At 38.6% G+C, this 13,102-nt stretch overlaps 1 protein-coding gene across 5 annotated transcripts in view; it reads left to right on the forward strand.

Annotated features, from left to right (window-relative positions):
* RUNDC3B (RUN domain containing 3B) overlaps positions 1-13,102 on the forward strand; it is a gene marked incomplete at both ends in the record, with an annotated part of 149,917 nt that overhangs the window by 70,486 nt on the left and 66,329 nt on the right. For all 5 annotated transcript variants that reach the window (XM_081243937.1, XM_081243940.1, XM_081243938.1 and 2 more), the window contains one exon: positions 5,209-5,294. In XM_081243937.1, the coding sequence (XP_081100063.1) occupies positions 5,209-5,294 (86 nt within the window). The remainder of the gene's footprint in view (positions 1-5,208; positions 5,295-13,102) is intronic.

A 13,102-nucleotide genomic window follows, 5' to 3' on the forward strand; every position in this document is an offset into this window, starting at 1 on the left:
CATCCTTGTAGCCTATCTTACACCCAGTAGTTTGTACCTTCCACTCTCCTACCCCTATACTGCCCCCCCGCCACTGGGGTGGGGATAACATTATCCTGTTGTTAGGATAAGCAGCCTTATCCCTTGTTCCTTCTATGATATAAATTTAACATATTAGACCAATTTCTGAATATACTACTCACATCAACCATTCATACATCCATGCATCCTTCCACCTGATAAATTTTTACTGAGCACCTATACCATGACAGAACTGTGAGTGTAGTCTTTAATACATTCTTAGGACTTATGTCCCTAATCCTTCCTAGTTATTCCTGGTCTCATCTTCTTGTTTACTTTTTCCTTGTTCAGAAGCTGGCCTTGTCAGTGCTTTGTCCCAGAGGCTGGTTAGCCAAATTTTCTACTGAAAGAGGCAGAGGCAGAGAGAGGGTGTTAATCACAGACACACCAGAATTACCAAATACTAGAACTTGGCAATAAGATATAGTATTGCAAAGAGGCCATTTTTATGTTCATTTTCTTTTACTGATTCACAAATCTACCTCCTCTTTTAACTACCACTCGACTTTTCCTATCCCTAGTTCTTTAGTGTGATGGCCCCAAACCTGGATGTCAAACAAATTGGAGGGGCCCTGTAAACACTCCAGGCTTTTATTTGTGACCCCAGAAAGGCTATACCTTGGGAGTAAGGGAAATTAAAATGAAGACCAGCCCCCAAAAGACCTAAAGGTGGTGTCCTTAAGTGGTACAAGGTGGTTTTCAAGTACACTGTCTGTCTACCAGAAGAAAAGTAAATCTACTCTAGAGAAAGGTAGCATTAGAGTTGCTACAAATTTTCCTCCACAGTGTCCATTATTTAATCAGAAATCACCAGGTATATCAGGAAACAAGATTAAATGAATAAAACTAAGAAATATAAAAAAAGACAATTGAAACAGACCTATGGGAGATGCAGATAATGGACTTTTAAGTAATTATGATATAAATAAAGAAAATATAAAGATTAATAATACTAGAGAACTGGAGTATATAAGAAAATCAAAATAGGAAGCTACAGGATATTCATTCTTATAGAACTTGTACAAAAATCGGTCATTTGCTAAGTTGTAATTCACCTCGATGAATTTCAGAGGATTGAAGTATAAAGTATGTTCTCTAACCACAGTAGAATCAATAATAAAAAGATAACTAGAAAAATGCTTATATAAGTTGAATTTGAGAAGAATTTCTAAATAACTCATGGATGAAAGAAGAAATTACACATGAAATTGAAAAACATTTGGTAGGTAATGATAATGAAAATATATAAAAAATTGTGCTTAGAGGAGAATAGATAGGCTTAAATAGGCTTTTATGTATTTTTTTTAAAGAAAGGCTGAAAAATCAGTGATCAAAGCTTTCATCTCAAGACGCTTAAAAAAAAGTAATAAACCCAAAGTAGGAGGAAAGAAATAATGAAGAGCAAAAATTCAATTAAATTGAAACAAATGTACACTAGAAGAATATCAACAAAACCAAAAGCTGGTGTATTTTGGTTTTTTAAATTTATTTGTTTGTTTGTTTGTTTAATTTATGGCTGCATTGGGTCTACGTTGCTGTGTGCTGGCTTTCTCTAGTTTTGGCCAGCAGGGGCTACTCTTCGTTGTGGTGTGCAGGCTTCTCGTGGCATTGCCTTCTCTTGTTGCAGAGCACGGGCTCTAGGTGCATGAGCTTTAGTACTTGTGGCAGGTGGGCTCAGTAGTTGTGGCTCACAGGCTCTAAAGCGCAGGCTCAGTAGTTGTGGCACACGGGCTTAGCTGCTCCGTGGCATGTGGGATCTTTCTGGACCAGGGATCAAACCCGTACCCCCTGCATTGGCAGGCGGATTCTTAACCACTGTGCCACTAGGGAAGTCCCAGTTGGTGTTTTTAAAAAGATTAATATAACTGATAAGTTTCTAGCAAGGCTACTCAAGAAAGAAAAAAAAAAGAGAGATTATATATTACCAGTATCAGTAATGAAGAGGAGGTAAAACCCATCGACCCTACAGACATTAAAAATCCTAAAAGAAGGTATTATGAATAACTTCACACCTATAAATTAAAAAATTTAAATGAAATGGGCAAATTATTTGAAAACTGTCACTTACAAAGCTAACACAAAAAGGAAGAAAGCATCTGAATATTCTGATGTCTACTAAAGAAATTGACGCTATAGTTTAAAAGCTTCCCCTTGCAGCTCATTTTTAAATTGAGTTATCTTTTTCTTATGGATTTGTAAGAATTCTTGGCATTCTACAAATGAGATTCTCTTGTCAGATACATATAATGCAAATATTTTTGTCCACTCTGTGATTTGTCTTTTTACTATCTTAAATGATTACAGTTCATCCCCTGAAATAGGAGGGAAGGTAGAGTGTATGGGTATTAGTTCAATTAGGTTGGTTGGTTTGGTGGCATGAGTTTCCTGTCTTCCACTTGTGTCTATTTTTTGTTTCTTCATATAGTAAAGTAGGGATAGTATTGTAACCTGACTCACACACAGTTCTTGTGAGGATTAAATATCTTAATGTGTAAAAAGCTCTTAAAACAGAGGTAAGCATGTATTAATGACATTCTTAAGAAGTGTTGACTACTTTTTTTTTTTTTTTTTTTTTTTTTTTTTTTGTTACGCGGGCCTCTCACTGTTGTGGCCTCTCCCCTTGCGGAGCACAGGCTCCGGACGCACAGGCTCAGCGGCCATGGCTCACGGGCCCAGCCGCTCCGCGGCATGTGGGATCTTCCCGGACCGGGGCACGAACCCGTGTCCCCTGCATCGGCAGGCGGACTCAACCACTGCGCCACCAGGGAAGCCCAAAGTGTTGACTACTTTTATGAATTTTTTTGAAAAGCCTTTTGTGGTAAACAAACAAATATTTGTGTCTCCCAAACAATAACAGCAACCTTCAGTGGTTCACCATTATCTGATAAAGTCTAAAATCTTAAACCTAATTTTCAGCTTTTCCCCCTTTATGGTCCCAACAAGCTTTATATCTTCTGTTTCTTTTATTGAAAGAAAAGAAACTGTTAAAATCAGCACCATTTATTATGACAATATAACAAAGAATTCCACAAACATCTAAGGACAGGAAACTAGGTGCAGCCCAGTTATGTGTGGATTGAAATTAATAAATCAGGAAGCAGGACTTTCCCCCATATTTCTTATCTTAACAATAGCACAGTCTCCTGTGTCTAACTTTCTCTGGAGAGTAGCTTTTCCCGCTTCTGTTTTAGAATGTAGCTTTTTGATTCAAGCCACTACTACTAGTCTCTGTGTCTTTTAGATGAAATTTTAAGAAACTTGAGACTGGGAGCTGGTGCTTGCCTCTTCCTTCCTCTGTTCCAATCCGCTACAACTAACTGTAGGTTCCCCTGGGCTGACTCAGCAGAAACAGTGGACTGAGCACAGGGCAAGCTAAGGGATTTTTAGGTTAAAAAAAGGTGGGCAGGGGCTTCCCTGGTGGCGCAGTGGTTGAGAGTCCGCCTGCCGATGCAGGGGACACGGGTTCGTGCCCCGGTTCGGGAAGATCCCACGTGCTGTGGAGCGGCTGGGCCCGTGAGCCATGGCCGCTGAGCCTGGCGTCCGGAGCCTGTGCTCCACAAGGGGAGAGGCCACAACAGTGAGAGGCCCACATACAGCCAAAAAAAAAAAAAAAAAAAAAAAAAAAAAAAAAAGGTGGGCAAATTGGTGGGCAAACTGACTGGCATGCTAACCACACCCATATCATTCCTTTATTTCCCAACAGTACTGCTGCTTGTAGCCTGCTAGGTTTGTTTTTTTTTTTTTTAATTTATTGTAATTTATTTTTGGCTGCATTGGGTCTTTGTTGCTGCACGTGGGCTTTCTCTAGTTGTGGCGAGCGGGGGGCTACTCTTTGTTGCGGTGCGTGGGCTTCTCATTGCAATGGCTTCTCGTTGTGGAGCATAGGCTCTAGGTGCACGGGCTCAGTAGTTGTGGTGTGCGGGCTCAGTAGTTGTGGCTCGCGGGCTCTAGAGCACAGGCTCAGTAGTTGTGGTGCACAGGCTTAGTTGCTCCGTGTCATGTGGGATCTTCCCGGACCAGGGCTCAAACCTGTGTCCCCTGCATTGGCAGGCAGATTCTTAACCACTGCACCAACAGGGAAGTCCTAGCCTGCTAGGTTTTTCCACGTCTGGATTAACTCCGTTTTGATCCTTCTGTCCGACAGTTTTGGTGAATTCACTAGAGTTGTAGACATTTCTACAACTGTAGACATTTCAGTGCTTCTTTTTCCATACTGGTAGTCGACCATCATATATATTGGTTAGTGACACCTTTATTCTTAGCTGCCATTGCAGTGTTTTGAATTTCTATATAGTTAATCTTCATAGATTTTCTGGAGATGTGTGAAAGGGTTGAGTGAAAAGGAAAGTAATTGAATTATAAAATTCTCAATAAAAAATATAATCTTTATAGTCTTTCATTCTAAGCAAAGAATCCAGAAGAAATGCTTTGGATTATAAAAATACTTAACTGGCTAGTCCCAACTATTGAATGATGTTACCTCTTTTCAAAAGTAAAATTAAATTTTTCATGTTTTGTTAGAATTGTGTGTTTTCTGTGATTTTGTTCTAGAGTATGCTTCTGGGTGTTTTTGCTGTGTGTTTGTTTTTTCTGGTTTAAATGTTTGGTAATAGTCGAATGCTCTGGAGGCACCAAATTCAGTAACTCATGATTTGGATGCATGGTAAATAATGAAATTTGGTTGTCTGAAACCTTCCTCTGGAAAGATTAAACAAGTGGTGTGAGGGTGATTATTTTTATTAATGAGAACGGACTCTTTTCTTCATGTTTTATAAAGGGACTCATTTTAATTGGCATGTTGATTTGGGCATTGAAGTAAAGAGAGATGTCTTGTGATTTCCTTCTAAAATTCACAAGAAGTCTCTAACCCAAGTTAAGTCAATATTAATGGTTATGTCCCTTCAGATGCTAGAAAGTTAATCTGACATGATCTACCCTACACCTTCAGAGAACAAAGTATATACTATATATAATTAAAATTTACCTCATCTTATCTACTTAAATATTTTTTAGTCTTTATCAAATGCATATTTTGAGTGAGTTATTCTTTGCATATTAAAATGTTTATATTTTTATGACATAGCAGGCAAAATATATTTTAACTTTTAATTTTTTTTTTCATGTTTGATTCTTTCTTCTTCCTTTTAGGGTAGAGCCTGGATCAGAGTAGCACTCATGGAGAAACATTTATCTGAATACATCTCTACAGCTCTGAGAGACTTCAAAACAACCAGGTTTAAAAGTCCTTTTAATTTTCAATATATATTTAAAAGATTTACCAGAAGTTTTAGCAGTAAGAATAGATGAAGACGCATTTGTTTTTAAAGTCCTCACCTATTTTATTTCCTCCTTTTTGTACTTCTCAGATAAATCCACTGTCTTCTCAGGAAAATGCAGTTTCTCAACTAAACATACATCTTACCTTGGTTTATCTTTTCAAGCCTCACATTCTGCCTGGAATATCTTTTTTCTGACCAATTTCTGATTCTTACTTTTTCAACACGTGAAGTTTCCTTCTCTCCACAGACTTTTTTCTAACCAATTTGAAGAAAAATCTGTGAAATTCCTATAGCATTCTTTCTCTTTCCACACCACAATATTTATTTCATTGCTTTTAAAGAATAAATGAATCATTCACTTCTTTAATTCTTATATAATATAATTAATGATTGCTCAATTATCTTTTTAGGGCAGTCTATACCAATGTTCCTCTTGGGTTGTAAGATGGTACATTGTGCAAAACATGACTTTATTAATTTTTTATGATGGTCAAGAAAAGGTTCATATTAGGACAACAGTCATTCCTACTCAGCTGTGGTCTGCTAATCCATATTTATAGCTTTTGTTAAAGAAACCACTTTTTTCCCATTTCAGTAGTATTTGTAAATGAAAATATTCAATATTTTCAATATCCTAGATATGTACTATTCAATACAGTCGCCACTAACCACATGCCACTGTGTAAATTAAAATTGAAATTAAGTAAAATTACTGGGCTTCCCTGGTGACGCAGTGGTTAAGAATCCATCTGCCAATGCAGGGGACACGGTTTTGAGCCCTGATCCAGGAAGATCCCACATGCTGCAGAGCAGTGAAGCCTGTGGGCCACAACTATTGAGCCTGCGCTCTAGAGCCCACGTGCCACAACTACTGAAGCCCACGCACCTAGAGCCCATGCTCCGCAACAAGAGAAGCCACCTCAGTGAGAAGCCCGTGCACCGCAATGAAGAGTAGCCCTCACTCGCCGCAACTAGAGAAAGCCCACACGCAGTAATGAAGACCCAGCATAGCCAAAAATAAATAAATAAAATAAATAAATTTATTTTTAAAAAAAGTACGGCTTCCCTGGTGGCGCAGTGGTTGAGAGTCCGCCTGCCGATGCAGGGGACACAGGTTCGTGCCCCGGTCCGGGAAGATCCCACATGCCACGGAGCGGCTAGGCCCATGAGCCATGGCTGCTGAGCCTGCGCGTCTGGGGCCTGTGCTCCGCAACGGGAGAGGCCGCAACAGTGAGAGGCCCACGTACTGCAAAAAAAGAAAACAAAAAACAACAACAAAAAATAAAATTACTGATTCAGTTCTTCAGTTGCTTTATCACATTTTAGGTGTTCACTGGCCTGTGTGGTTAATGGCAACCAAATTGGACAGCACAGATATAGAACAGTGCTTCATAGCAGAAAGTTCTATCAGACAGCACTGCCTTAGACACTTCTAAATTACCATACTTATTTCTACCTCGTTAATCATATTTCTTAAAGAAGAGAGTGACTGTAAACCAGTTTTGACAGAAAATTAGGAATATATATACAGAAATCATATATCTGGAATCTTAATTTCATGTCCTGATGCCATATTTGATACTTTGGATTTTGAGAAAATCTGGGCCTTTATTATGACACATTCTTTTAGCTAACTAGCTGATACAGATTACAGTATCTTTATTTAGGTGTCTCTATGTTTTTAGGTAATAAAACAAAAATTTTTTATTTGTAAGATACAAAGAAAACAATTATCATTATAAATTTGACCAGGATATAAAGACTTTTAACTCCAAGAAGTATTTGCATAAAGTAAATCTGATATATGCTTATTGAATTCTTTTAAAGCAATATGATACTCTTGAGATATTTCTAAAGATAGACAGTGAGATGATAATAAACTCTTAGACATTTGAAATAAATCTTATGCAATGAAACATTTGTTTTATTTATCATCACTAGTAAATACATTTAATTATGGAAGATAGTAAATATTGAAGATAATAAGGCTTCAAAAATAAAAGTAGTATCAGAATCTCATAGATCAAACCTAAAAATCCTAAATTAGTGAAATCAAAACCAAGTTTATACCATAATTATCTCCTATACAATAACAAGATAGTCTTTTCTAAATAGAAAGTAAAGCATTAATAATCTCTCTAGGGTTTCCCTGGTGGCGCAGTGGTTAAGAATCCACCTGCCAATGCAGGGGACATGGGTTCAAGCCCCGGTCCAGGAAGACCCCACATGCCACGGAGCAACTAAGCCCGTGTGCCACAACTACTGAGCCTACTCTCTGGAGCCCGCGAGCCACAACTACTGAGCCCATGTGGCACAACTACTGAGGCCCGCGTGCCTAGAGCCCATGCTCTACAACAAGAAAAGCCACTGCAATGAGAAGACCACGTACCGCAACGAAGAGTAGCCCCTGCTCGCCGCAACTAGAGAAAGCCCGTGTGCATTAACGAAGACCCAGTGCAGCCAAAAATAAATAAATAAAATAAATAAATTTAAGAAAAAAAAATCTCTCTAAGTTGTTAGTCTTGTTCTTAGTTTACACAGTTGGGTGGGGTAGAAGTAGTACTTGAATAGACTATTTTTAGAGGGAGTAGCTTAAATTTTTTAAGGGAAATCCTTTTTGCCTTGTTTTTAGGTATTAGCTTTTTTTTTTTTTGAAAAAAGGAAGTGATTCAGCTGTAAAAAGTTCATGAAGTAAAAATGTTCCTGTAACAATATATAAACATATATTATTCAAATATAAACATGGCTTAGTATATGTTTATACACGCACAGAAATACATCATATTTATATACACAGAAACACACACAGTATTTAAATGTGACCATGATGGCTCTGTAATTATCAAGAAATGAAGTGAGTAGTTAACTTCAGAACTCTCATCCTAAAAGTTAACTAAAAAAAGGCAGTTGCAAAAAGACAGTCTTTTTTCTTAACTATTTACACTACTTTTTTTTAACTGAAATCAAACCAGAGAAACTTATTAATTATAAATACATTTGATTGTGAACCCCTAGCGAAAACATATGTATTTGGAAGATTAGGTTTGTAAAATAACAAGTGTACTTTTGGAAAGAAGAGTTATTCCTTACCTTTTGTCTGGATTCTCCCTGACGTAAGCGCTTGTAGAACAATGAGAAATGATCTCTAATTCTTTAGGAATCTTGAGAGTATCTGAATCAAGTGATTTCTTCTTGTTCTACTCTTCACAGATAGAGAGTAATGAGGTCTTTTAAAATGGTGATACAAGTGTTTACCCCAATACAGAAGGAGGAGCTACATCAGCTAAGACAGGCAGCTTGAAAGTACTGATCAGTGAAAATCCAAGGATAAGATTGGGTAGAGGAACTGTGGGGAGCACAACTACGATAAATCTTCTGAAGTACATGACGATCGCTCCAAAGTATTAGAGAAATTCATGTGATCTTTTTGCTACGGTGGAGGATATCTTGGTGAGCAATTGAAAAAATCCTTGAAGGTTTAGGGATTGGGGTGTTCTTCGGAAAGAGCCAGAGGTGGGAAGTTGGCAGACTCAAGGAGAGAATCCAAGCTAAAAAAAAAAAAAAGGAATTATTTTGGTAGGTTACTGGGAAAACCTAGAGATAGAGAAGTAAGGTAGCAACTGAATAATTTGCTCCAAGTTTTACTTTCTCCTCACCCGCAGCCTGAAAAATAATTAGAAAAATTAAGCTAAAGAATACAAATGTGACATTTGAAACAAGATCGAAAATATTCTGGTAAGATTTTGAAGTAACAACTGTGGAAAATATAAAGTAGAGAAAAAGTTACTGTGTGGAATCCTGTTTATTACTTTGCAGTTGCACCACAATATTTCATTTATGATGACAAAAGTAGTGTTCAAAGAAACGTTAATCTTCTCATTACGATAGTAGGAGTAAGAGAAGAGTAACGTATAAAGTAAAACTTCAGAATTACTCAGCTGTCACAAAGGGGGAAGGAAAAGGAGTGGATAAGCACTTTTCTAAAGGATAGAAGAGTAGATAGGGTAGTGATACATTACCACACCTTTCAAGAACTAAGAAGGCCTTTAGGGATCTGAATCTGTTTGAAAGTTTTACATTATTAAGATGAAACAAACAAACGTCATTAAAAGGTGCTTGTGGACTGCTGACACACAGCACATATACAGTTAACTCAAGATGGCTCAGACCTAAAAGTACAGCCCTTAGAAGAGAGCATAGTGTAAATCTGCATGACCTGGGATTAGGTGGTAGTTTCCTAGACATGTTACTAAACACCCAAGCAGCAAAAGGAAAAGAGATAAATTGGACAGAATCAAAATGTGGAGCTTATCGCTTTGAAGAATATCTTCAAGAAAGTGAAGAAACAATCCACAGAACTGGAGAAAATATTTGCAAAGCCTATATCTGATAAGAGACTTGATTGTGAAATATATATAAAGAACTCTGACAACTCAGTAATAAAATATTTTTAAATTTTAAAATGGGCAAAGAATCTGAATAGACATTTTTCCAAAGAAGGTACACAAATGACCAAGAAACACATGAAAGATGTGTAACATCAGTAGCCATCAGGGAAATTCAAATCCAAACTGCAAGATACCACTGCACACCTGCTAGGATGGCTATGATCAAAAGAACATATATGGGCTTCCCTGGTGGCGCAGTGGTTGAGAGTCCGCCTGCCGATGCCGGGGACACGGGTTTGTGCCCCGGTCTGGGAAGATCCCACATGCCGCGGAGCGGCTGGGCCCGTGAGCCATGGCCGATGGGCCTGCGCGTCCGGAGCCTGTGCTCCGCAACGGGAGAGGCCACAACAGTGAGAGGCCTGTGTACCGCAAAAAAAAAAAAAAAAAAACCATATAATAACAAGTGTTGGTAAGGATGTGGAAACATTGCAACAGTTATACATTGATTGTGGGAAAGTAAAATGCTGCAACCACTTTGAAAAACAGCCTGGCGATTCCTCATAAGGTTAAATGTAGAGTTACTATATGTCCCAGCACATGAATCCTAGATAAATAGATACAGATATCCAAGAGAATTAAAACCATCTGTTCACAAAAAAAACATCTACACAGATGTTCATAGCATAATCCATAATAGGCAAAAAGGCGAGAGAACCCAAATATCCATCAACTGATGAAGGGGTAAGCAAAATGTACATTCCATGCAGTGGAATATTATTCAGCCATAAAAAGGAAGGAAAAGCTGCTGCTGCTGCTCCTGGTCCTTGCTTATGTGCTTGTTCTGTGGGACCTGGTACCTCATTTGTGAAGTGGTAGCTGAGGAGGGTCTGGAGCTCGCCACGGCCGATGAAAAGCCCAAGGAGTCAAGACTGAAGACAACAATCATATTAACAATCAAGACAATCATTTTTGTTGTGATGGAATGTCTCTCCTGTCAGAGGCTGCTTTCTTCTAGATCCTATCCCCATTCACCTCTTCCTTTAGTTATCACCTCTCTCTTTCCTCATCCTCAATCTCTTTCCCATTGCTGGGTCATTCCCACCCACGTAGAAGCATATACTGGTATCTCCTACCTTAAAAACAAAAACTTCTCCCTTGAACCTGTATTTCCCTCTCATACTGCTCATTTCCACGTTCTGCTTCATCACCAGACTTCTCAAAAATCTTTATACACACTTTCATCTCCTTACCTGAGAGTCACTCTTTATTCTCGTCCAGCTTCTGCCTCTCACCACTCCACCAAGGATAATTTTAAGAGAATACCACTAATCCACAAACTACCCAAACATAATGGACATTTCTCTGTCCACATTGTACTTCATTGTACAGCTAAAATAGTTGAAAACTTCCTCTTTCTTGAAAAACCTCTCTGCTTTTAACTTATATAGCATTCCCTGGCTTTTCTTTCTCCCTCTATAACTGCTCTTTCTCAGGCTTCTTTTACTCTTCACAGCTTCTTAGTGTCAGTATTCTCTGGGCTCAGTCCTCTGTTGTGTGCTCTTCTTTCTCTTCTCAGAATTTCATCCATCTCCCTGGAACTTTAAATACCACCTGTATGGTGGTGGCACCACATTTAAACCTCTAGCTAGATAGTTCAGATTTCCTGATTCCCTGCCCCACCCCATCCTGCAACCCTGTTCACCCACTTCTTGGCAAATGGTTTCGCTGCCCTACTTACATGGCTGACAAAGTCAGAATCTGAAATTCATGTTTGATTCCTCTTTCTCCTTCACTTTTTAATATAAATTTATTTTATTTCTGGCTTCATTGGGTCTTCGTTGCTGCACGCGGGCTTTCTCTAGTTGCGGCGAGCAGGGGCTACTCTTCATTGCGGTGCACGGGCTGCTTATCGTGGTGGCTTCTCTTGTTGCAGAGCATGGGCCCTAGGCGCGTGGGCTCAGTAACTGTGGCTCGCGGGCTCTAGAGCGCAGGCTTAGCCATGTGGCGCACGGGCTTAGTTGATCCACAGCATGTGGGATCTTCCTGGACCGGGGCTCAAACCCATGTCACCTGCATTGGCAGGTGGATTGTTAACCACTGCGCCATCAGGGAAGCACCTCTCCTTCATTCCTTCCAGTCATTCCAGTAGCAACTCTTTTTGATCCTATCTCCAAAATCTATCTCGAATCTACCCATTTACCTTTATCGCCATGGCTGCAAGAGTAATGCGTACCTCTCTCATCTCTTGCTTATACTCCCCTATTGGCCTCCCAACTGAGATTCCAGTTTGCCCCCTCCCAGTAGCCACCCAGCTTCCAGCTAGTCTTCTTAAAAGGGATCCTGTCAGTTCCCACTTTAAACATTGAAATGGTTTCTCATTACTTTAGCCAGCAGGCTCTGCAAATATGTTCCCTGGAGTCAGACCCTGGATTCGCCACTTTCTGGCTGTGGAATCTTGGGTAAATTGCTTACCCCCTCCATGGCATAGTATTTGGTGGTAAAGTTAAACAAGATAATTCATGTAAAGCACTTAAAACTGTGCCTGGCACTCAGTAAATGTTTACAATTATTGTTAATGTTATATGGCCTACAGAGCCCTGTGTGATCAAACTTCTCTGGGCCTAAGGTCTCAGACTAAACACTTGAGAATGTCTTTCCTAATGACTTTCTTCAAAGTTGGGTTCTCCTTTAATTTTTCTCTACCTCAACAACTTATTTATTTACTTTATACGGCTTACCATCTCTGATTATCTTTTTTCAGCCTGTCTTCTCCCCTAGACTATAAGCTCCATAAAGAGGGATCATGTTTACCTTGTTCACCATTTTATCTGTAGGATATAACACAGTTCTTGATATATTATGTATTTATTGATAAAAATAATTAAAGAATCTCACATTCTTAGCAAGACCTTTTGGAGATTGATTTTTTGGCCAGTTTTTCATTCTGATTCCATTTGACTTAGAATAGAACATATCTTTATAATGCTGTAATTTGTTTTGTATGTCATGAGGGAGAATCTTCTTTATCTCCTCCCTTCAAGTTTCTTATGTAAGGACTAAACTGGGGAAGAGAACAAGATGTTGATAAAGAAATTTCTTTGGTTTATAAGATAAGCTTTCTCATATTTTAATATTGCACTTTTAGTGTATGGAATAACTTATGACTCAAAAAAGGAAATTTTGAAGCATGATATTGTGCAGTATCAACATCATCTATTCTGGTTGTTCACTTTGGATCCCACCCAAAGGATATTTGTTATTGAAGTACCTGAAAGGCCTTAAAATAGTCTTTCAGAATGAACACTAAGGATGGCATTATAGACACATATTTCAACTAAAATTAAACTATATGTGTTAATAAAAAGGGTATTATTA

This window comes from Mesoplodon bidens, assembly GCF_964165515.1.
Source record: "Mesoplodon bidens genome assembly, chromosome: 9".
NCBI classification, from domain to species: Eukaryota; Metazoa; Chordata; class Mammalia; order Artiodactyla; family Ziphiidae; genus Mesoplodon; species Mesoplodon bidens.